Genomic DNA, 27,333 nt, shown 5'->3' on the forward strand with positions numbered 1-27,333 from the left:
AATATATATATACATATATATAATATATATATACATTATATATATATATAGATATAATATACATATATTATATATATATTACATAGTTATATATATATTATATACATATATGTACACATATATTACATATATATATATAATATATACATATATATATGTATGCATATACATATAGGAAGAGAGAGAGAGAGAAAGAGGGATGGAAGAAAAGATATTAACAAAAATTCAAGCATCTCATCAGGTGCGAAGATTTCACGAACATTAGAAATTGTGAAAATTAATTTTATTACATACACAACTTCATTTCATGTGTGTGTGTGTGTATGCACAATTGGCATAGAATATATAGATATACACTGTATATCTGTACATATCTAATGTTTTATATATATATATATAATCGAAGTAAATGCTCTAGCTCTAAATCCAGGAACATTAACTTTGAAAATATGATCAAGGTATTATAATTTTATGAGAGAATGTTGACGGGAACGTTGAGAATAGCAGTTACCCAAGAGGAATACACACACGCGCGCATACACACACATATAGACATATATTCCTACTACATATCTATCAACTGACCTTAACAAGTGTAAACAAAAAGAAAATGAATATAAATGAAAGGAGAAAATGAAATGCATACTTAATAGAGTTATAAAAAGGGGGAATCTTTCTATTTATTTATATTTCTTCGTATTTTCCGGAAGAAATACTTGAATGATATATAAACAACACCGAGGGTAGATGATAGCAAGACAACATTTCAATATACAAGCATCGATCGAAACACTCCATCTCTTACAAGAATCATTAACATTTAACACACACACATGAGTACAGTGAGAGACAGGTATCCTCTAAAATCGACCCCTGATATTGTAATCACTGTACTTCTACTGACTCATTTGCTAAACCATACATGTGCTTCTCTGGGTGTTCTTTAAGTCTTTTTCTAACAGGGGTACCCTTAGCATCTTTCATAAAACTTAACAGAACTTCCGGCATTAATCAATTCTTCTTAATTCTCCATCATTACTACACATCGTTAAAATCCTTCAACACCCAAGAATGCATATAGTTTTTTTTTTTAGTGTGTTTTTTTTACATTTTTAAAGCTATTTTCTAACTGTCATTTCGTTAATTTATACAAAATGGCGACGGTATTCCGTGCCCAGTGTCAACTAGAATTCTTAGGTTGGTCCGCATTTACAAGCAAAAAAAAAAGCGGCAGCATCGCCAACTAGAAATGTATTAAATGACATATCATCTTACCTGAGGGGTGGTGGCTTGCAACTGTTTTTGAAATGCGTCCCTTTCTCTTTCAACTTCACCTAGTTTTGCTTGGCCTAGACTGTAAGCTTCTTGGGTCTCACGTAAGGTTTCCATCAACTTGTCGCGCTCGTCCAACATGTTAACCATAAGCTGTTCGAAATTAGCATCATCTTGAGCACCCTGAGCTTCCCGGTCATTCGACCCATCTTCCGAAATCGTTGGCATCACGTCACACATCATTTTGAATGCTTTATATTATGAAGAACTCTACACACGATAAATTTAAGGGGGGAAATATCCGAATGAAATGGCTCTTTTTGGTTTTCTAATCCTTTTTTAAATATCTTCTCTCTTTTAGAAAGTAAAAATTCCTACTAACCACCACCACAGGGAAAGATCATACACAAACTGTTGTTATAATTCTAGGTAAAACACACACTCCACAGAGATCCGCCTACGTTTATCCATATTTTCTGCAAGATAAAATCCTAATCTTTCCGTTTAGATATGTCATGAAAATGTACATCTCTCTCATCTCAAGTTTATGTGACAAGAATCGTTGAGAATCATACTGAGGGGCTCCGGTGTCCTTCCCAGAGAGGGCAGTAACAGTTATCCCTCACACAGAAACCCTTTCGGAAGCCATTTTCCTCCCTCATAAACTGTGTCATTCCCACAATGCATCAAAATAGCCTCTAGTTCGATTTTTTGCCACTTGATGGCGTTATTCATAATGTTGCATTATGAATATGCTGTTCACCCGGCGCTTAGTATTATCTCACGACCACAGAGAACAGAATACTATACAACCGACGCATAAAATTTTTGTCTTTTCTTCATATATATACAAACGATTTTATAACTGATTTTTTTTTCCCGTTATTCAATGATATTTTTAATTAATTTTGTTTTAAATTAGAAGATAATTTTTAATAATTTTCGAAATTATTATTATTTTTCATTTTGACTAACCAGTTATACTGCGCTGTGTAATGTAATCCGATCGAATCAATTTCCTTGTAGATTACATGTATACAGGAAGCCTGTTGGATAGCAGTGTAAGCAGTGCCGTCTTATTAGCAATTGAGGCGTAACTAGCCGTGTTTGTTTCATTACATTATGGAAGTTGTCTGTCTATCGAATGACTTACAATAAATTCGAACAGCATTAATTGCCGTGAGGTCATGTTTTGCACCAACATGTGGAAATGTCAAAAGAGTTCAAGAAAGAGCTAAAAAATAAAAAACGAAGGGATGTCCTTTTAACAGGTAAGTAACACTTCAAAAACAACCGTACGTACCCATGAACCAGTAAAGCTTATGTTATTTTTACCAAATGTTATTACCAAATGATCATTCGGTGTTTACAATTTTTATGGTCATTCAACTTCGTTTTAAACATTTGTTTTATAATTTACAAGTAATATAATCCTATCATCTCATTTTATTATACTACCGTTTTGTTATTGGGTCTGTTTTGGTCAAGAACTTCATTATTTTCATGAAAGTATACGTGTCCGTTTCGGTTGCTCAGCCAATGTGACAAATCGGTCTTCAGTGTTTATATTTAATCTTGTTAATTATAAATTTACGAAAATTAACTCTTCTATCCCCGTGGAACTGGTATTTGTTGAATATTCACTGCAACTGTTGATGGCTTGCATAGATAACGTATCGAAAATTTCCCGCTTCATAAGTAATCGATTTTCATGCTTAAAAATTAGGTTCCGATACATATATATATATACATGTATGTGTGTAGTATGTATGTAAAGTTTCAGAAATCTATTTTTTGTTTCTTGAACTAAATAATAACTGTTTATTCTCTTCCACTATTGTTTCTTGGGACGATACGACACACCTTAAGAAAATGAAATTGTTGACGTGGTATAAAGTACATCTATTTGTATCTTTTCGCAACAGACGGTCAACTTTGAAATAAAGTGAATTTATTCTTTTTGGTTCAACTTTTGTCTTCTCTTTAATGAACTCAAATTCTTCCGATCCTCGTTTTTAATTTAACTCTAAACACTCACGATCAAATCTTATAAACTATTATTACGTATCCAAATATTTTGATTTAGATACCAAAAACCTCTTTCTCTCCTCTCCCTGCTATATATGTATATATAAATATAATGTTTGTGTATTTAATTTTGGTGATGTTCCTTTATACTTGAGCTGAGACTTAAGTGTTAAAATTGAAAGAATTCTGTCGTGTTGCATTGTGGCAGTCATTCCAAACACTTCCATATCCTATCTAACTTTTGTATTTTATGATTTTATTGCACACGTTAATGTGTCAAAAAATGTCTTCATGCATGCATAACCTGATCACAGACAATTCCTTTGCATCTGGGACAAGTTTCAAAACAACGAATCTGTCATATTTTCGAACTGTGTGCGGTGTATTCTTTGATTAACGCTGATATTTAAAAAGAAGCCTTGCTTGCATATGTTTGTAATCAAACAATTGTTAATTATAACTCAAAGGTATCACTTGATTCTGAAATTTCTTATTGGGCTGTCTAAATAAGTTTAAAATTATGTTTCTTGTTCGCCCCATTTACAACTGGAAAAGGTTCCATTTCAGTATGACCATACAAATTTAAAATGTATTCTATAATTCTTTTTACTATAGGCAAAGGCCTGAAATTTTAGGGGAAGGGGCTATTTGATTACATGGACCCTAGTGTTCAGTTGATACTTATTTCATCAACCCGAAAGGATGATAGGCACTGGTTTGCGCAGGAGTTTTTTTATAAGGATAAAAATATATAATTTTTAAAATCATTATATACTTCAAGATGCAAGCGAAATAATTCTGATGCGTTTATATATATATATATATATATATATATATATTGTCCCTGGTGATTGTTTGAATTAAAAACATGTTCTTTATCACATGGTGAGAAATCCCGAAAGAATGTTTCTGTAAAATTTCTAATGTTGATACTCAAATTTTTATTTTAAAGATAAAAACAGCACCAAACATGCAAAAGTACAGGTTATATACATATATATTACATGGAATCTTCCTATTCATCATTTCAATTGAAACCGTTAGAAAGTGAAAGTGTATGCCATGCTAAAACTTTGGTTATTCACATAAGTTTCGTTATTGAATGTACATTATTTTACTCGTTATTCTACAACAGAATATCTAGAAAATATTTTCATTCCGTAGAAAAAGAACACGTTCTGTTATTCGTAACTGATTTTCTTTTCATTAACATGTTAACTTGCATCTACATTGCACGCACCTATGCTATGTAGTGTGAGATTCCAGTTTTTATGAATACCATTTTTTTTTTCCCCAGTTGCTATCTCAAGAGCTAGCAACTGGTTAACGTCGACGAGTCATAACTTAACATATACCAACTACATATGTTCATTTTATAGATTGTTCAGTCACCAATATCGTGATCGTTACAATCACATGGAACATACATTATCAGTCATTATTAACATTTTGGTATCGTATTTTCTTCCATTGGTGAGAGAATTGACCACCTGGTGTTTTTATTTTATTTTAATCTATTTTTTTAACTATATTCTTTGAGTTCGAAACTCACTTTTTAAGTGAAATGAGTTTATATCCCTCCACCAAATTGAGGGATTTTATATAATGCCCACTAAGTGTTACATATTACTATAGAGCTGGGGGTGGAGGGGGCTCTTAATTTGCTTAATATCATGTGACGAGTTCCTACAGAATATACGGAAAATACAATAGCAATGGGCATTGCATGTATTTACAAAGTATAAAAACTCCAATAGTACGTGTTGTTTTTTTCTTTTTTTTTTTTCAGTTTTGTCCGAAACTCTTTAATAGTTTTAATGAACATGAGTGTATTATTGGTTATTTATTAACATCAGAGAAATGAGGACTAGGTCAAATGTTACAGGGTTTCAACTATAGTCAGTGATCATCATTATCGTTCCCACCATGATTCTCAGGGGTTCATAAAAGCTGTTGCTTATTATCAAATTCAGTTTCCCCCTGGATAGGGCACCAGTCTATCTACTGCAAGAACTCTGAAATTTCGAAGCTTGTTACTCACAGTTAGATAATCTGAGGTATAAAAAATAATATAACATTGTCAGAATCGTAAAATAGCTACAAGAGATATGAACTTGCAACTTTCTCCTTTTGGTCATTTCATTTCTGTAACAGTGGTGAACCAAAATGACTATGTAAAAGTTCCTGGTCATGTATTTTACTGTACTGGCTGCTTTCACCCATCACCCGGTAGTAAAAAAATATAAACTGCATCCATTATGACATCAGCCTGTCACTCTTAATGAATTAGAATTCCACCAACTTCAACTTGAAGATGATGCTCCTGCATGGCCGCTGACTAGTGACTAAAGCAAAAGATAAAAGATATATCACAGCTGTAGTTCTTCAAGTTGTCACTCAAATACTGTTATTATCATACTTGCCACGTCATACTTTTCGCTCAACAATATATTCAGTCGATGACTTGCATTTCCCAGGGAAAATGTGTTGTAGCCATCTATACGATGCAGATATTCATTGAACTTCATATTCTCACCACAGCCACATACAAAATCAAATTCGGTGATCATCATCATTATCATCATTGTTTAACATCCACTTTCCATGCTCGCATGGGTTGGACGGTTTGACTGAAAACTGGTAAGCCGACGGGGCTACACTAGGTTCCAATATGATTTGGCAAGGTTTCTACAGCTGGATGCCCTTCCTGATGCTAACCACTCCAAGAGTGTAGTGAGTGTTTTTTACGTACCACCAGCACAGTTGCCATTGACCTGACACCAGTATCAGCCACAGCTACAGTCTCATTTGGTTTGATAGATCAACACAGGCATGGTATATTGCCATGGGTCTTGGTCACCTGTCCCTGCTCAATGCTCAAACAGTGCTTTTTACATGCCACCATCATAGGTGCCAGTCAGACAGCACAGACATCAGCCACAGCTACAATTTCACTCAGTTTGACAGGTCTTTAGAAGCACAGCATATCACCCAACAATTGAAGGGTGCTTTTAACAGGCCAGTTATGCGACACTGGCATCAGCCACGACTACAATCTCACATGGTTTGATGGGTCTTCTCAAGCACTTCAAAGGTCTCAGTCACTTACCATATCTTCAAAGATCTCAGTCACTTACCATTGCCTCTGTGAGGCCCGATAATCAAAGATCATGCTTCACTAGCTCATCTCGTGTCTTCCTGGGTTTACCTCTTCCACAGGTTCCCTCCACCATTAGAATGTGACACTTCTTCATACTGCTGTTCTCATTCACACGCATCACATGACCATACCAACCCAGTCGTCTCTCTTGCACACCACATCTGATGCTTCTTATGCCCAACTTTTCTCTCAGGGTGCTTACACTCTGTCATGCATGCACACTGACATTACACATCCAGCAGAATATACAAGCTTCATTTCTTACAAACCTATGCATGTCCTCAGCAGTCACAGCCCATGGTTATAATTTTGCAGAAAAGTATTTGTACCTTGTATATTTGCTCTTTATCAGTTTAACTCCTTTATATTAACATTTGACACACCTGGTTAGTTAATAATCATGTTTTTTTTTTCTTAAGTTAGATTACAGATGAACCATGAAATATTTGGTGGATCCAGCTTAATGAAAATGAAAACATTACAATGAACATTTAATAGTATCTAACCAGCATTCTCTTAGCCTTAGTTGCTCCCATACAGTTGACCTGCCATTAAGATACTTCCAATCATCCCTGTTTTCAACATAGTCACCTGCATCTTACCAGGTGATGCTAAGTTGTTTCAGATATTCTTTGAAAATGGCGTACCATATCTTCTTGAGTCTCCCTCCCTTCATCCTTCACATAGTACCCATTGTATAGCTGTTTTGGAGATTCATTCTTCCAGTAGTCGGAAAACATGACCTGCCAATCTCGCTCTTCTTTCTGCCGCAATCTCCTGGAAGGTCATGCAGATTGGCTCACCCCTAGACTTCAGAGTTCGCAGTTCTGCCCCTGTAGGAGATTTTGAATATTCTGCATAATTATTAGCACTCTACTGTCCACTATTTTTTATTTCTTAATTATTTGATTTTGTAAGAAAACTTTTTGGGCTGGAAAACACCTACTTTGACAAGATTAATACTTTTACTCTCTTGGAGGCCTAGTAGTGTCTGGTACATCCCTTATACAGCTAACATCCACAACTGCCAAATCCCATGTGGTTGACACCTACAACATCTGGAGGAAATCACCATTACAAAATCTCTAAGAAAGCAAAGGATACATTTATGCATGACATGGCCTGCAAGCTGTACCACTTCTTACGGTTCCTTGATAAAGTTCTCAACTAAATTTGCAAAATCCTATTTGCTATTCTTTAATCAAAATGAGTTTTTTAGCAGTGCACCTGTAGCTAGAGCCATTATATTCACTGTTCACTTACATATAAATTCCTGCTATGCACCTTAATCAATGCACCTCCCAAACTTCTCTTCCTAGCATCTTCCCCCTCATCTGTATACAGTGAACAAGTTATATCTAGTAATGAGTATTGAGTGTCTTCCCTTAAGCTACTTCTATCCTCACCAAACACATCCTTTCTGACCTGGATAGCTACCACTTTATTTTCCTCATTTCCTTATCTCAAAGGTGATGGAAATTATTGTAAATGACCTTTGCTTTTATCACCTACACATAAGACAAAATGCAGTTAGAATCTTCATAAACTTTAATTATACTAAGTGTCACAATCTTTGATGGCCTTTCATTGTGATCACATACCAGTAACATAGACATAGAATTGCATCTAAAAGACCAGACCAGGAATTACCTCAAGTCTGAGCAGTTATGGACCCCTCTACAAAAGCACAAGTTCAACCACAGAGTATTGTTCACACATCTGGCTTGGGTGGTTTTAAGTTCCTATTTAAGATAGGTCATATGATTGATTTCCTTAGTCAAAGGAAGCAGTTCAGAACCCATGAAACTTTTTGAGACCTCCCAAAACCAGTAAGACCTTATCCATAGGCTTGCAACAGAGTGGAATCTGCTAAACAAGCTGAAGGACCTGATGAGTGGGTCAAATGTTAACTTCTTAGCATATCACTACCATACACTCATTGACATGCTGCATCATCCACTCTCTCTCTCTCTCTCTTTCTTTGACCATCACTGCAGCAGTTTCTACTTTTCAAAAGTAGCAAGCTGTCACACCTGTGTCCACTAAATACATCCACCTCTCCTCCTTTCATTGTCTTTCGTGTTTCACACTGTCTGGAACTTACAGAGGTTCAGCTTAAATTGCATCAAACTCACCAGCCTGTAAAGTGCCCCCCCCAATAAGTTCTGGACACTGCTCTGTCTTCCTTTAACCAAGTAATAAATGAATAAAACAAAAGAACAAACAAGCTAGTTAATTAACATGATTAAACCAACACACTTTCCTACATGCACTGTTTTAGAGTATCTCATTCCAATAAAATTTGTTCTTTCATTATTGGATACTTGAGATTTACATTTTCATTGCACACAAAAGTATTTTATTTTCCTTCATAACATATTCTGACCCTTATGGAAATGCATTGTTTTATGAAGCATCTTCCTACCAAACAAAGATTGTGGTTTTATTTCATGAGATTATTTGTCACTGTATCACAAAACAGCCACTTGAGGTGAATAATTACTGTTGGAACCCTTGAACTCTGTCATAATTCCACTTAGATTGAAATTCTATTTTTAAAAAAAAAAACCAATTGTCTTCTCTCTTCTAGTTGTTATCTGTTGCATAGCCTTGATACTGGTACTTAGTGACTTGCTAGGTGTTAAAGTTAGAATAGAATATGCAAGATTTTTTTTTTTTTTTTTTTAATGTTGCAATAATTGATCTGCATTACAAATAGCAGTTTTGCAGTTGTTTAGTACCGTGTCTGCTCTGATGAAGCAGATTCATAATCAGAACAGTTCAGTCATGCCCATCTCGTTTTTTATCCCCCAGATATTGTGCCAAAAACTACAAAATCCATTATGTCTTATTTAAGATGATAAGGTATGATTTGAGGAAGCTTTGGCTGCTATTTCTAACAGGTTGGAGGCTTCCTTATGTAATTATATTTATCTCTGCCTCTCTTATAATTTAAGAACAAGACAAACTAAAAACAGTTCATTCGGTTTCTTTTTTTACCTGTAATATTACTTTGGAAAGCTAGCATTCCACTAAAACTATCACAGAGAGCCAATATGTTAAACATTATATACAACCCTGCCAGAGATCTTCACTCAGTACCTAAGGAACACATAATAATTGAACCAAACACATTGTAAACGCATACCATAAGCAATCACTATCATCACCATTTTTGCTGCTTATCATGCTGGCACAGCTTAGTGAGTCTATTTCAAAACAGTGTATCTCCACTTGTGGTCCTTCATCATCTCTTTGTGAGGCTTAGCATCTTGAGATCATCCCCTACCACTTCTACTTGCATTTTCTTCTCACCTCTATTGTACAGCACTTTTTTCACCCTGTCATTCTTTATACGTATTGCATTGTCCATACCATCTCAATCTTCTATTTCGTACACTACATCAGATACCTCTGATGCCTAATTTTTCCTCTCAGCACACTTATCACTTGTAGTCTGTTTAGTTACTCCTATACACTGATATTACACATACAGCAGAGGAACTTAGTGAAGAGAGGAATAAAAGTTGGCAGTTGTTTGCTCCAGTACACAATACCTTTGCAAAATCTTCTTATCCAATCATAAATATCTCATTTTAAAAACATCACCTCTCATACCTGATCCAAGCAAACATTTTCTCATTTGTATAACTGTAACAACAATAGCCATAGTAGGCTCAGTGCCAATCACTACCAGTAAATCCCAAGATATTGAAACTATGCATTAATTGTTGAATAGTTTCCAGATGGGTTACTGTTGATTTTGGTCCCATGTCAGCCCTGATTGAACAGGTCCTTAATCAAATGTGCTCCAGATGTGATCATCCTGCTTTTTAGGTATCTAGTTCTTCACTGTGTAGTCACCAAATGGTTAAGTGGTTAAGAAGTTCACTTTGCAATCACAAGATCCCAGGTTTGATCCCTCTGCATAGCATCTTAAGTCCTTCATTTCCTATGAAGCACAGACCATCAACAACTTTTCTCCACTTTTCTAAACTCTAGGCAGTCTTTTCTGCTTCCTTTCCCTAATCTTATTGGTATTTCATTGATACTTCTGTCTTTGCTTTTTTTTTTTTTTTTTTTTCTTGGTAAGGATGTTGGCTCTATGCAAACTTATTTTTACCTCTGGGAAGAAGTGGTCCATATTAGTCTGGCCTCCAACCTTTGGACTGCTCGGTGAGAGGCCCTTCCATGAGCTTGCCTTCCATAAGGACTGGACATTCTGCTGGGTGACATCTTGAGTAGTGTTGTATTCTATAGCTTTGGGTTGATCCATGCCTTATCAATAGAATTGGGTAGATGGAAACTGTTAGAAGCCTGCTGGTTGTATTATACTTATAATTTAAAGAGGTACTATCTTGTCACACTGATTCTGCCTGAGATTTATGTTACGAGTACACATGTCTGTGAAACGTTCAACCACCTACAGAATCACCTAATGACTAGGTAGCTCTGTTCATTGAATAACTGAATTCTGAATGTCTAACAACAGAGATCCACCACCACATTGCCCAGTGTGTCCTTCCTTTTTTGAGATGGTAGACTGGGTTTGAAAACTATTTGATTTGTAATTCTTACTGGTTGAGTGACAGATTAGAGGCTCCCTCATTTACTTTTAACACCAGCTGGCTTCAGACTACCAGTACTTACAATGTTCATATTCAAATTCCAATCAAAATCTCATGGCATAAATGATAGCATGAAATTTCAGAAATATTTAAAGTTACAGATATTTTATTAAAGCATTCCCATATATCGATCATATTGAAAATTAATTGAAATGCATAAGTTGTTTCCTCATGAGAAATTTAGTCATGATAGGGTTAAGGATGTGCAACTAAATGGTTACTAAGGTGTTGTAAATATCTTTGGCCAGATAGTTCTACATATGGTACTTACTATAAATGTCAATTGCCAACTGAAGTATTTACAGTCAGCATTTATGGCTAAATGATTGCCAATCAATTTGTTCATTATAGCATTGAATTCTATTTCAGTGTTGCAGTGTCTTTATATAGACCATATAGCTCTAATTTTCTCAGTCTAGAAACTGTCCAGCTTGACAGTAAAAGTGATTGTATGTTTCCATGGATGAGTGAATAAGATGATAGCCTCATGTATATATATTTATATAAGCACACCTATGTCCTGTCTCTGGATACTGTAACAAGATTGGTCAAATCTCTGGACAGTTGTACAGTGGCTGGCAGAACAAGTAGGAACGGAGAAAAACTTTGAATGAGCTGGAAAATAGCATATAGTTTGTTGATGGTAGTGTTTAGCCCTATGTTTATCCAACAGGCTTATGACCCAAAGGCAATCTGGTTGTGACCATCCCACATTTTTATATATCTGGCACTACTATGATCACTATTTATCCTAAATGCTCATGCTTGTTTTCAGACTTTTAATTAGCCCTTTTTTTTATATATTCCAAGTAGCACAAAATTTTTCTTTCATAAATCCAAAAGTTACCCTGTGGGCTAAAAAAAAAAAATTGTGATTATGTAACATATATGATGCATGAATGTCAGGGAAATATCTCCTGTAAATCACACGTGGCACACGGAACTGGTAAAGAGTCATAACTCTAGCTTCCTGATTGACTCATGGCATCTAGTTTGTTAATTTACATCAGTGGTTCTCAACCAGGGCCCACATGATCCTTTGGTGGTGATCCATATAAGATTTTGTTGTTAAAAATTAGGTGCAATAAATTGGTTTTATTTCTAAAACACACAAAACATTTTAACACTTTTTTTATACAATTCCTAATAATATTTAATTATAAAAATATAATAGGATTTTTTAAACATAAAATAGCTATTAGGGTCCACCTGAGTAAAATAGGAATCAGGAGGAGCCCATATGTAACAAAACAATGGTTGAGAACCATTGAGTTACATTATTCTTAGAGGTTCTGTAAAGGATCACAGGTACTGCTCTCCTCCTCTACAAAAAAAAATGAAGAATAGATATTTACAGTCATTGAATTAAGAATAACAAAGATCAATGAGATTGAGAAGTTGATTATAAATAACTTCTTTCTTCTTCAGGAATAAAGTAAGATGTGATACTGCATGTGTCAGAGGAATTCCTACACAAGAATTGTTGTATATCTTTATTAATCCTTTTCTTTCTCTTTCACAAAGTTAAATTTAATCAAAAATTTGAATGTTTTGTCAGTGCTAAATCCATTAGGCACCACAAAGAAGGTATAAGAAATTTTGTCTTAACCAATATTTTTGCACCAAATTCCCTTAAAATCCCTACTAAGAAATCATTTCTCCCTTTAGGGCAATGGTTCTCAAGCATTTTTACATATACACCCCTTCGATTACTGTTTTACCTGGATGGACCCCACAGCCATTTGATGTTTAAAAACCTGTTTTATAGATATTTCTGTTAAAATTCCTATTTTGTTATTCATACAGGTTGAGCTGTGTAAAATGTTAGAGAAAAAAACCCAGCTGCTTTCTTGCAATACATATTTCAATCAAAACTTTACATGGACACTTAAAATACTACCATGGATCTTCAATTTACTATTTTGCTAGTGTAGACCCCTGTTGAGAACCATTACTCTAGGGTTTCCTTACTCCCTAAATTCGCCAATATTTCAAACATTCCAAGTGTCATCATCATTGTTTTAATGTTCACTTTTCTGTACTTGCATGGGTCAGACAGAATTTTCTCAAGGCAGATTTTTACAGGTCCTTCCTGTCACCAGCTCTCACTTCTTTCCAAGCATAGTAATATTGCTCCATAACCAGACATGTTTTCATGGAAGATTGGAAATTAATGATAGTACTTGTATGATGGTGATGCTCATTTACCATTTTCATGTGATATTGAGACATGGAGGTACAGCCACTACACATTCTTTATTTTCTCTCCTTGTTTCTTTCTGTGGAAGAGCATGGGCTCGAAACGTTAAAGACTTTTTCACTTCCCAAGCATTAAACTAATACATCTGTTTGTTGTCGACACCACCTGTCTTCGTCTTTTATTTTTTTTTTGTGAATTCTCCCCTACATACACAGCTAGCTTATTTCAGTTTTTGTTTACCAAATCCATTCACAAGATTTTGGTAAGCCTGGAACTATAATAGGAGACACTTGCTCAAGATAGCATGCAGTGGAACTGAATCCAAAACCGTGTGGTTGGAGAGCAAATTTCTCAATCATACAGTTGAATAATAAAATTATGAATATAGAATTTAGCACAAAAGTTATTCAAAATTGTATTTGCATATAAACCATTTGCAAGACTATGAGGCGGCGAGCTGACAGAAACGTTTGCATGCTGAGCAAAATGCTTAGCGGTATTTCGTCTGCCGTTACGTTCTGAGTTCAAATTCCACCGAGGTCTACTTTGCCTTTCATCCTTTCGGGGTTGATGAATTAAGTACCAGTTACGCACTGGGGTCAATGTAAGCGACTTAACCCGTTTGTTTGTCCCCTCTATGTTTAGCCCCTTGTGGGCAATAAAGAAATAAGACTATGAGACTTTCACCACCACAATAAGTTTTAACGAGTGTTATCATTTTGTTCCTCTCTTAGTTTGTGACAGACAGCTATCATGCAGAAAATGCACAGCTTCCAATTCCTGTTTTCTGATTGGACTAAAAATTATTAAACTTTGAATCTCTGTAACATTTTTCTAAATTTTTGTGGGAATAAATGAATCCTGAATTTAGATTCAGCATGAAAAATTACATCAGTATCCCGAATTTGAAAATTTTTACTTAATCTCAAACTTTCCAAATTTTTGACAGCAACCAAAAAGATCTGGAAACCTAGTCACAGAGTCTGCACTGGAGTGTTTCTTTGCAGTGTTTTCACTTGGTAGGCTTGAAACTTACCATCTGGAAGGTGCTCATGTGCATTAACAATGTAAGTAAAATGGATTTGCTTCATTCAAAAAGACAAAGCAAGATTGTGAGATTTTGCTGTTTGGAACTCAGTAAACACTTTTGAATTAAAAAGTACATTCATTGTTTATACAAAACAGGGACAACTGAAGCCATTGAGAGGGGCTTCAACATGTTACTTAGTCTGCTAGAAATAGTAAACTTTGCTCAAATCACATTTGCAGATCAATGCTGCGTGGTTAAGAAGTTTGCTTTGTAACCATATGGTTCAGTCCCCTGCATGCCAACTTGGGCATGCATTTTCTACAATAGCTCCTATTCAAACAATATCTTGTGAATGAATAAATGAATTTGGCAGATGGGGAAACTGCTTAAAAGCCTGTCATATGTATATATATGTGTGCATTTTTGTGTTTGCCTTTCACCACTTGACAACTGGTGTTGGTTTGTTTGTATTCCAGAAACTTAACAGTTTGACAAAAAGAGACTAGCAAACTTTTAAAAAATTACTATGGGCATTGATTTAATGGGCTAAACCCCTTCTAAAGCAATACTTCAATATGGCCACAGTCTGATGACAAACAAGTAAAATATTTATCTTTTAAAAAGAGAAAAAAAGGCAGTCACAGCTGGAATACCTTTTCTTATAGATCTTCCCCAATCAAGGATGACCTGGTCTTAGCAACAAATAAAAATACTGCCTACTTACTATGTGAATGGACCCAGCAGGAGGTCAGTGTCATCTAACAGTACAATGGATGGTCTTCTTACTACACTCTGCCCCAGTATGCATTCTAATGACAGCAAAAGTTTGTAGAGGAGGAACTAGCAGTGACTGCTGCTGAATTATCATTAAAACCATTGACTGTGTGTGTTTGTAGAGCTGATGGGTGGGAGATCTGTCAGATAATAAGAACCTGAACATAAGTGTGTGTGTGGAGTGGAGAAATATGACAGGAAACTTGTTTAGATACACAAGATTAGCTTTTGTAATGAGTGCAGCAAAGATATATCAGAAATAAGTAGAAGAATTCACTACTCAAGTTAGTGGCTGAATACACCATTTGGTGTAAGAACCAACCGCTACTTGTTTGTGGTTTAATAAGATTGTATTTAATTGGATTACTTCAGTTTTGTTTTTTGGGGTTTGTTTTGGGTTTTTTTTTTTTTTGTTACTGGTTTTAGTCATTGGACTGCAGTCATTCAAAAGCTTCAGTCAAACATTGGCGTCGGTACGTCATTTGGTACTTATATTACCAACCTTATAAGCAAAGACAGGTTAAGTCAGCCACAGTGTAAAGCAGTGGTTCCAACCCTGAAGTACTTCCACCCGCTAGTGGATGCAAGATTACAAGATACCATTCCAAGAGCTGTAATGAAGAGACAAAGTATATAGTTTATTAAAATCACTTTTTAGAATAAAATTATTAACTCTCAAAAAATATCTCTGTTCTATTAAGCACACCAAGAATTTTATTCTTCCTCAATACTATAAGAAGTTCATCATCATTATTTTAATGCCCATGTGTCCATCCTTGCATGAGTCAGGCCGAACTCATTGCAGCAGATTTTATACAATCGAATACTCATGCCGTCATTTGTTCCAAAGCAAGATAACTTTGATGGGTTTCAGCCAGTATAGACCCAGGCCATGTCTAACTTAATAGCACCACCTGGTAAGGATTGAAAGACATTTACAACACCTAGGCTTCCCAAGCAGTCACCCATCTAAGTACTAACTAGGCTTGATGTTGCTTAACTTCGGTAATTAGATGAGAACTGGTGTTTTCAACATGATATTTCTCTATTGGCCAGACATGTTTTCCATGGAAGATCAGAAATGAACATCATCACTTGTAGGAGAGCTGTAAATGAGTTCCACCATTAACTGGAAGTTAAAACCCTGTGGCAGACTGACATCTGCTTCAAGGGATGTTGTAATCTCAGTCACCTATATGTCAGATTAAGAGCTGGCCCTATGAGTCCTAGAGCTCATAACAGGCCTAAGCATAACTCAATTGAATCAGTAAACCTGAGAAAGCATATTTCTTATTTTTTACTTGTTTCAGTCATTTTACTGCAACCATGTTGGGTTACTGCCTTGAAGAATTTTTAGCCAAATTAATCAACCCCACCTTAAATTCAAAGCAGTCAAAGGGAATTATTAGGAGTAGCTTTTCATAACATCAAAACGAATTCATTCTCTTTGCCAAATGGTAGATTGTATAATGCATGTAATTGAATGAAGTGTGATACTGTATGTCACTGAACACAGAAGACTTGTAATTTGTGAAGAAGGAATCATGATGGAATATATTTTGGGTGCTCAAGATGAAGTATCACTATTGAGCTGAATGCAGTTGAGCTAGTGATAAAATATGCAAACAGTTGAAATTTGGATCAGTTCTCACAAAAATTAGTTTAGTTAGTAAAAGATTGGATCATGTATTCTGTTAGGTGTTTAATCTTGTTTATTAAGATGAACTGAAAATGTGTTCAAATTTTATCCAACTTCATGATGCTAGGTCTCACAGGAAAAGTAAAAGGAATATGCATGTATATGTTTATATATGTATGTTTACATATATGTGTGTTTGCATATATATATATTTGTGTATGTTTACACGTTTGTATATATATATATATATATTTGTGTGTATATATATATATATATATTTGTGTATGTTTACACATGTTTGTATATGTAAATATATTTATATATTTGTGCATGTATTGCCAGAAGGGAAACCGTTACTCATATACATGAAGAGAATAGAAATAGAGAAAAAAAAATAGATATTAAACAATCGACAACAGCAGATGGTCTACTAATACCGTAACAGTGTTTCTCAATTGCTTTGAACTACTTTTCCATCGTCACAATTTCTTTTAACTTTAACTTTGTTTCATAACACACTACCACAATATCAACATGTTTTGTAAATATTTAAACCCTGAATGTTTTCCACTACATTTTTCGGGTGTGATGAAAATAGTTGATATATAAATTCTTATTTATAACAAATTAAAGTAATAACCTATAAATTCTCTCCGTCTTCTAACATTACTTTTTCTTTCTCATTTTCAGCATATGTTTTTTGCATTTCTTTCTAGAAAACACACACACACACACATTTATATATATATACTATGAACATTCACAACCAAATTAAACTATCACTGTGATGTAAACCAATTGTATAATAGTAATAAGCAACTGAAAAAGCTATTTGTATTTTCTGTTTTAATTACTGATATGTACCTTTAATATCATTACTTATTCACTTAATATAGAGCATCTGGTTTTGGCCTTAACTGAGCCATTTCAATTACATTCTTCATTTCTTAGATGGCTATTTCAATTCTAAGTCTCCAGAAAACAATCACACATTTCTTAACCCTTTGGCATTCAGATTACTCAGTCAAATGTAATTTTTACTCACATTGGTTTGAATTAATCATGGCTTATTTCAGAGCTTCGGTATTTCAGTGACATGATTAAATTTTTAAATGACATTGTAGGGTAGGTATAAGAAGCCAGTTCTGGCTGGTTTGAACATGAAGACAAATATAATATTTTGGCTGGATATGGCCAGATTAAATGTTAAAGGGCTAATAATAATTTTTTTTTTTCTTAATTTTTAAATCTAGTTTAATGCAGAATTGTCTGATTGTTGCTTTAATTAATTTATACTACCAATTTCTTTTATATTAATTAAATAAAAATTAATGTGTATTAATACCTTATACATTCTTTTATATATATATATGTATATAAGCACAGTCATGTCTGCAGGGTTGAAGAATTTACTTTACACTCAAATGGTTTGGTTTTCAGTCCTACTGTGCAACACTTTGGGCAACTGTCTTCTATTATAGCTTCTCTCCAACACAAGCATTCTGAGTGAATTCTGTAGGTGGAAACTGAAAGAATCCTCTCGTGTGCGTGTTTGTGTCTCCTCGTCTGGACAACATACACTTGTTGTAAACAAACATCACCATTATACAGTGTTATTCATTTGCAATCTTCCATTAAAACATGTCCAGCTATTGTGCTGCTCACAAAACATTTTCCAGCCATTGTGCTACTCATCTTTGAAGGACTAGAGAAAATATTACCTTGCTTAGAGGCAGGAAGAGCATCCAGCTGTTGAAAACCTGACTCAATAAATCTCATCTAATTCATGCAAGCATGGAAAAATGGTTATTAAAATAATGAATGATGAGGACACTATATTTCTTCTACATTTTGATTACTTGTTCTTGTTTAACCCTGGGTCTGCCCTCATTGAGTAGACTTACAATTAAAGGAATTCCAGCTGGGACCATTTGGTTTCCACCCCAACAAAAGATTTTAGAATATGAATTGAGGAAATTTTGTGTACTATTTCTAGTGACTTGAGTGGCCACATAGCGGTTTCATTGCAGTTTGTATCTTCATATGGTGCCAGTTTCATAATTAGATACAGCCTTTGAGAGGTACATATCTTTTCCCAGTGACACACCAGCACTGGTGATGGGGCCGGGGGAGCTGACTGACTTAAACATCTGCATTTCTCCTTATATGTACAGAGTATTTCTTTAAAGAAGGAGCATTGCTTTTTTTTTTTTTTTTTTTTTTTTTTCTGTTTCATGATATTCATGTTGTCTTTTACCTGTGTCTGCTATAAACATTTATCAGGATCTGTAAAGTGAAGTAAACCTGCCAAATGTTGATTAAGCCAAAAGTCCATGTTCCTTAACATGAATTATAAAATTAATTGTTTGGTAAATATTATCAACATGTGTAGGTATGCGTGGGTGTTTTCGCATTTCAAATGTGAAGATATCAACATAAAAATAGCTTTTGAAGATTTCATTTCGTGTCGTTCATTGTGTGGGGTTGTTGTTTTTTTTCTTTTTCTTTTTTTTTTACCAGTTTATTTATGCATGTATTTCAGTACGTTCCTTTTCTAATAATCTCTTGCGTTGTATTTTTCTTTGGCTTCATGCGCTCTGCTTTCTGAAGTGTTGTTCTTCCACTCCAGCAAGGGAAGGGAAGAGGTAAACACAGCTTGTTTGCTCAACCTCAAACTTTTCTATCAATTTCGAGTTTTGTCAGTATTTTACTGTGAAAGCCTTTCAGCTGAGATGAGTGCTGTTCAAGGATAAACATATTGAAGAACTTAAAGCTGAGGGATCGGGTTTTGAAAGGTTAAGTAAATGTAGAAAATACAGCGAGAGAGAGTGCATGTGTGTGTGTGTAAGAGAAGGAGAGGAAGATATTAATAATATATAGTGAATATTTTAGTCATTAATTTAAAAGAATATAATTAAATGAATTTCAAATCATTGTAATATATATTCACATGGTTAGCTTGTTTTACCAAATGAACACACAAGACTCTTTGCTAGTTAAACAGCAATTTTCACCAAAGAAAATTTAAAGCTATATGAACTGAAAATGCTTTTTTAAAATAATATTTTCTTTAATTAAATCTGATGGATGTATACTTAAGAATTGATTTTATCTCATGCAGACATATATCTGTAGCAAGTTGTCATTATAAATACATATGTTTGCAATAAATTGAGTTGAAGAAGAGACTGTTTTGAGATTGATGTAAAGCGATAAGGAAAACCAAGGTATTTTAAATAGATTAGCAAATATCTCAATTGGATGATGACAAGCGAATTGTCACTTGATAAAAGATACTAAGTTGTCTCTGTTAATTATTTTGGCAATTTTCTTTTTTTCTTTCTAATTCCCGTTTTAAACCTAGTTTTCATGTAGAATGGTTGTTGAGCATTTCTATATCGTTAAAGCAGTTGATCTGATAGTTTGATGCTCTCCCTACTGTTAATAAGAGTGGAACCTATTTGTCAGTCAGGCAAACAATGTTTGTGCTTTTACTAGGAACTATTTCTCCTCTGCATAACTGCTGATCCTCTACAAGGTACATTGCACCACACACATACAAGCTTACTAAACACATATGTGGAATAGAGTTGCTGCTATACACATGAACATTCCAGGCTGCATCTTAAAAAAAAAGCCTTTGCCTTTCCCAACATCAGTGGCGTGGAGAGGGTAACTTTCTAGGTGCAATCCTATGGTCATCCATGACCGAAGGGGGTCTTTACCCTTTACATTGCATTATATTAATTAAAAGAAATTCAAAGAATTCTCTGAAATAAAAAAACCGAAACTCATTACTGGGAGTAAGTTGATCCTTGTTAACTGAAAGAAATATAATAAACGGAAGTTTGACCTAAAAATAACTGGGAGTGGAGAAGTCCCCAAAGACCACTTTTTTTACTCAATTTTTGAAACATTTGGATGGCAAAAACTGTTTGGCTCCTTTCATTCTTAACTAAGGTTGAGGATCACATACATGAACCCACCAAAATGGAGAATAAAGTGTTGAAAATTCATCAGATTGAGTGACTATAACTGCAACATGGCAATGCTTAAGTGAAGACTTAATCTCGGAAACAAGAGCCACTCTACCAAAATGACTGAAGCATCGAAATATTCCAAGCATTAGAAAGCTGATAAGTTTTGTTGTAAACCATCTCACTAACACACAACAGATGCTGAGAGATCAAAGTTTGGAGACTTAAAACTATCAGCATATGCATGTAAAGCCTAGAATACAGCCAGCAGTCACTCATGAGTGGGTATGGCTCACTTGCTTTTACTATGCTTTTTTTTTAAATTGTTTTAGATACATCTGTAGTCTCAAGCAGACATACACCTTCTTTCCTTTGGCCCAGTAGAATATCCAACACATAGCAGCTGGAGAATGAGTGGTCTGCACCAACACATGCCCAGTACACATTACAACAGAGTAGACTGGAGCAATGTAAAACAAAGTGGACACAACACACCACCCAATCCAAGAATTGAACTCATGATCTTATGCTCATGAGCCAAACACCCTAACCACTAGACTATCGACCTTCACTGTAAAAACTATATATATTTCATTTCCCATTACCTCCCAAACATTGTAATATACTACTTCAGTGATACAAAGTCAAGTTAGCAACAGGGAGAGCACCCAGCTTTAAAAACAATGCTTCAGTACATATTGGTCATGCCTATGCTAGAATGGGAAGAAAAAATTGGACATAAAACAATGGACAAATCCCAACATTAATTATTCAGGTTGCTTCAATATTATAAGTTTGTTCCATTAATATTTATATTTCCTGTTGAGGAAGTTGACACATTGCAAGCCATTCCTAGTGCAAGTAATTAGTAACCTATTCAAGAAGCTCTGACTCAACCCAGCATTGAAGGATTTATGAAGTTATTCAATTTGCTAGATTTGGGAGCCAATTCTTTCTCATTCCCGATCATCTTAGGTAAAGGATACATTTAACAATTTAGTCTTGAATATACAAAATAGACAGGAGAGTCTCAGCTAGAATATTTTTGATCATGGCTTATTCAATCAGAGATGAGTTGAGACTTAACAACAACATTATTATTATTATTATTATTAAGGTGGCAAGCTAACAGAATCATTAGCACGCCGGGCAAAATACTTAGCAGTATTTCGTCTACCGCTCCGGACATTCAACTTGTTTTGGTAAAAGTACATTTTGGCACTGGAGGTAAATTTGCATTTATGCACACAAATATACCCCTACAGATAGAGAGAGGGAGAGAAAGAATGACATTACACATGCAAACATAATTAGATCTTCACACACATAAAGAGAGAGAGAGAGAGAGAGACATTAGACATAAACATGAATATAATTAGATATATAAACTGAGTAGGGGAGAGAATGAGAGAAACATTAAAACATCTGATGTCAAATAAGTCAGCAGTGCTCAAAACAGCTTTGCCAAAATGTCTCATACCTACCGTGAGACACATGGCAGCCATCATCCTCCAGTGTCTAATCTGCCACAGTTTTACTGCTCTTTTCCAACTGATCCTTATACATTTAAGGTCTTCCAGGATTGTTCCTTTTTTTGTTTTCTTTGTAATAGTCTCTCTGTCATTTGCAGTCTTTGTATGCTGATACAAAATATTACCTGCCAGGTGAAGTGGATGGAGGACACTGGAGAAGTACAATGGAAAGGCTTTGGGATTTGGCCTTTTTCAATGACATTGCACTCCTGACAAAAATAAGAGCTGGTCTACAAGAACTATCAAGCTCAAAGAATAATCAGGAAAAAAAAATTAAGCTTGGAATTAGCTGTGAAAAGACCAAGATGATACTGATTACTACAGCAACCTAACCTTCCATTTTTGTCAGACAGCAAGTTGTGTGGAAGATGTGAACAATTTCTCCTATCTTGGCAACGTTATCTGCAGTGATGGAAGTATAGATAGCGATGCAAAACGGAATTGGCAAAGCAGAAGCTGTATACTCCAGCATGTTTGACCTAAACTGAGCAACAACATGATTTGGCTATATAGTGCAGTATGAATGTGAGAAGCATTAACAATATCTCCAAAACACATGATAGCTGAGTCAAATTTGTAGGAAATTTCAATAAGCTCAGTCACTGTGGGAAGCAAAGAATCTAATTTTTTTGAGCTCTTGCCTTTTACCTAAGAATGAGAAGATAAATGGTGTTGACTGATGCTTTGCTTATTAGCTAGTAAAATTTAGTTTATGGTGGTGTACATGATTCTTTTATTTAAAATTCTAATTATTATTATTATTATTGTTTATGCCCTAAACAAGCAAGCACAAGTAGAACCCTTTTTAATCTTTTTTCATTTATACTTCATTAATGCGATTGTTTATTTTTAGACTGACATTGTAGGGTAGGTGTGAAAGGCTGGATTTAGCCAGTTTGAACTTAAAACCAGTAGAATGTTTTAGCCAAATATAGCTGGTTTAAATCCAAAAGGGTCAAATACTGCTTTAATAACAATGTATTTGTTTAATCCAAGGGGGAGAGGGGAATGTATGTCAAAAAGACTAAATTCATTGAGTTAGGGCAATGGTTCGTAACCAAGTCCATACAACCCCTGAGAGTCCATGTAAGATTTTTGTGAGGCCACACAAGCAGAATAGTAAATTGGGGATCCACAGGTGTATTTTAAGGGTCCATGAAAAGATGTTACTTTGGATGTATTTATTGTAAGAAACAGCCAAGTTTCTTTCTCTGTTGTTTTTCATAGTTCAGCTTTACACAAGTTGACATAGGAAAAACAAAATAAGAAATTTGAAAGAAGTAACTATAAAAGTAGTTTTTAAGCATTGAATGGCTATGGGAGTCCACCAGAATAGAATTGTAATCAAAAGGGTCCATAAGGGCACAGGAGTGGCTGTGTGGTAAGTAGCTTGCTTACCGACCACGTGGTAAGTAGCTTGCTTACCGACCACGTGGTTCCGGGTTCGTTCCCACTGCATGGCACCTTGAGCAAGTGTCTTCTACTATAGCCTCAGGCTGACCAATGCCTTGAGTGGATTTGGTAGACGAAAACTGAAGGAAGTTCGTCATATATATGTATTTATATATATATAGATCTGTGTTTGTCCCCCCACCATCGCTTGACAACCGATGGTGGTGTGTTTACCTCCCTGTAACGTAGCGGTTCGGCAAAAGAGACCGATAGAATAAGTACTAGGCTTACAAAGAATAAGTTCTGGGGTCGATTTGCTCGACTAAAGGCGGTGCTCCAGCATGGCCGCAGTCAAATGACTGAAACAAGTAAAAGAGAAAAGAGAGAGTAAGTAAAAAAAAATGGTTAAGAACTACTGAGTTAGAGTTAGAATTTTGTGTTGAAGCTATATTCTGTTTGTTTGCTAATTGCCTTTAAACAGATGAAAAACATCAGAGCTTAGATTTAAAGTTCATTTCTTACAAGCCAACTATTCCATCTCAATAGATTTAGGGGTGAACATTGCTTTTCACCCTTCTGAGGTCAATGAAATGAAGTATCTATCAAGTACTGGGTATTCAACTTTATCAATTAATACCCTCTCCAGAAATCTGTGGTCATGTGCTAACGATAAGGAATATTATTCATAGGTTCTTAACCATTTTATCCAGCAAGTTAATTCCTCACACGCATTAACTGTTAGTAGGATTAATATCTTAACTATTTATCAGTAAATAGAAATTTCAAAATTCCAGTTTTTTAAACTCCTGTCAAAACTGTAATATTTTTTATTTCTTTTGTTAATTTATTAAAGAAAATATTTTTTTTCTTATAGAAAAGCTAAATTGCTGACTGAGTGAAATGTGAAGAAATATAATCTTGTATAAATTACTCTCTCTACATGAACTTCCAATATTTTAAATATTTGTACTAAGATTTTTAATTTTCTGTATATTAAGCTCAAGTTTTTTTTATATATATATATGACTGATTTCAGTTGATAAATGTTAAACAAAGAAAAAAAAGTTGCTCTTGTTTCTCAGTTTCAAAAATTACAGTTCTTTGTATATAAAATATATTTATCAACAAGATTTCTTACACTATTTGTAGTTTTAGATTTTTTTTTTTTTTTTTGTCCTTCTGAGATACCCTTTTCAGTTGTAAAAACAAAAAAAAATGTTTATTATTTTTCTGATATTTCATCTCCCTCTCACTCATACTCCCTCTCTCTCCTTCATCCTTTTACTTGTTCCCTTCCTACTGTACCTCTCTCTCTTGCTATGTATTCTTTCCTTCTGCTTTCTTTACTTATTTTTTCCCCTCTTCTTCTCCCTTCCCATAATGACAATCAACAAGAGTATTAAGAAGTCATATTCACTAATATTCCACTTAACCATGTAATATACAAATGCCTCAAGTTCTCTTAGTTTATTGTGAAATAAAGACTACACTCACTATAAGTATTATATATGTCTGTTCAAAACATTTGCATTTCAATGCAACTGCACCTCATATTAATTCTGAATTCCTCCTCTTTAAAAGTAGGGGTTTTTTTTTCTTTTGGTGTGGGGGAAGTAATTGTATTGACTTATGTTTTTATAGATTTTTTTTCTTTGCTTTTAAAAGCTTCTCGTGTTGAATATATTAACACTTAGCTATTGTTTTTCATGCAGATGGCATCTCCGAGTTATTTAGTCTCTAAACAATTTTTTTTTTCATGCCAGCCTGTGTACAATCTTATACATCTACTTAGTGGTTATTCCATTATTACTTCAGCAAATGTGAAGGCATGTGACCAAATGATTAGGGTGTTGGGCTCATGATCATCAGGTTGTTGGTTCAAATCCTGGACAGGGCAGTGCATTATATCCTTGCACAAGGTACATCATTTTGTATTGCTCTACTCTACTGTGCTGGTGCGCTTCTCTCTCTCTCTCCCTCTGGTTGTTATATCCCACATATTCTATTGGCTCAAAGTGGGTTGCCAGAGAGCATGTCCATCATCATCATCATTGTTTAACATCCACTTTCCATGCTGGCATGGGTGGATAGTTTGACAAGGAGCTGGCTAGCTATTATGTACATCAGTGGTCCGCAAAGGTAGGACTGGGGGTCTGTGAACATGTTAAGCTGACAGACTTTCCAATATCCTTGGGTCCAGGGAAAACTCATTTAAATGAGAGGGACCTTAGTAGTGAAAAATTTGGGAACCACTGATGTACATGTATGCTAAGTATACCACAAATATATATTTTGCATATTCTGCATATAATTCTGGCGGGGGGAGTCCAAATGTTAAATCCAATTTTTGATTCTTCAACTGTAAGTGAAATAGAATTTTTAACTAAACCTAAAAAAAGTGAAAAATATGTCACAGGCAATTTAGAGTTTAATTCTCAGACCAGAGGAAATCAGATATGCCCTAAGCCGTCAGATTAGTCTGGCTAATATATATATATATATATGTGCGTGTGTGTGTGTTTTCTTTTCTAATAATGTTTGTATCGTGGTCCTCAATCATTACCCTCTTTGACTGGATGGCATTTTAAACTTCCCTTCTACTTTGCCAGAAAAAAAACCTAAAAACTACTGCAGACTATTTTAATCAAATAGAAACTGATTTCACACAGTGATTTATGGTCCGTATTTTCTTATATAATCTCCCTGTGGTATGTGTCTCGTTTTACATATTTGTGTTGATTTATGCCGTTAAATTTTCCTCATCATCATTATCATCCACTTTTCCATGCTTACATGGGTCAGGTGGTTTATTGAGGTAGATTTTTCCACAGCTGGATGCCCTTCTTATTGCCAACCCTCACCTATTTCCAAGCAAGGCAATATTTTCCTAAGGCCAGGTATGTTTTTTGCATAAGACTGGAAATGAATGACACTGCTTGTATAACAGTGACATTTATTTACAGCAGTCACATAATATCAAAACAAGGGGACACACTCAAATCCATCCATCCATCCATCCACACATGCATGCACACATTGAACAGCCTTCTTTCAGTTTCTGCCTACCAGTCCCAGGACTTATTTTTAATCTTGTACTTATTCCATCAGTGTTTTTTGCCACACCATTTAGTTACATGGAAGTAAACAAACCAACACTGGTTATCAAGTGGTGGTGAGAAACAAACACTCACACACACACATATATATGATAGGCCCTTTTCAGTTTCTGCCTACAAAATCCACTAACAAGGCTTTAGTTGGTCTGGGGTTATAGTAGAAGACACTTGTCCAAGGTGCCTTACAGTGAGATTGTACCCAAAACCACCATGTGCTTGGGAGACAAGCTTCTTAACCATGCAGAAAGTTCTTGAACACGGTCAAAATATATTTTTTAATTTTCTTTGAAAAAAATTAATCATCTGTAAAAAATCTTTTACAAAACCAGATTAACATAGACTAAGGTTTTTCATCAAATCTGTCGTCATATTTTTATTTTAAGATAGTTTTTTGAAGAATGTTTTTTTCTAAAATTCTACACGTACGTACATGCTTACATGCATACATATATGTGCACACACACACACACACAATGACTGGCATTTATGGCAACAAATACAAACAGATGTGATAATAAATGACAACCACAGAATATTTGAATTGAGCCAATAAATATTATATTAAATCTAAAAGTACATGGTATT

At 34.8% G+C, this 27,333-nt stretch overlaps 2 protein-coding genes and 1 pseudogene across 2 annotated transcripts in view; 1 reads left to right on the forward strand and 2 right to left on the reverse strand.

The window, feature by feature from the left end:
- LOC106869751 (liprin-alpha-1) overlaps positions 1-1,937 on the reverse strand; it is a 323,919-nt gene extending 321,982 nt beyond the window's left edge. The window contains exon 1 of the mRNA XM_052969123.1: positions 1,276-1,937. Within this exon, the coding sequence (XP_052825083.1) occupies positions 1,276-1,515 (240 nt within the window). The 5' untranslated portion in view covers positions 1,516-1,937. The remainder of the gene's footprint in view (positions 1-1,275) is intronic.
- Positions 1,938-2,073: 136 nt separating this feature from the next.
- The window catches only part of LOC106870907 (transmembrane protein 183), a 56,316-nt gene continuing 31,056 nt past the window's right edge, over positions 2,074-27,333 (forward strand). The window contains exon 1 of the mRNA XM_014917140.2: positions 2,074-2,543. Within this exon, the coding sequence (XP_014772626.1) occupies positions 2,483-2,543 (61 nt within the window). The 5' untranslated portion in view covers positions 2,074-2,482. The remainder of the gene's footprint in view (positions 2,544-27,333) is intronic.
- Positions 16,024-16,143, reverse strand: LOC128248438 (5S ribosomal RNA; annotated as a pseudogene).

Source organism: Octopus bimaculoides, chromosome 7, assembly GCF_001194135.2.
Source record: "Octopus bimaculoides isolate UCB-OBI-ISO-001 chromosome 7, ASM119413v2, whole genome shotgun sequence".
NCBI lineage: Eukaryota > Metazoa > Mollusca > Cephalopoda > Octopoda > Octopodidae > Octopus > Octopus bimaculoides.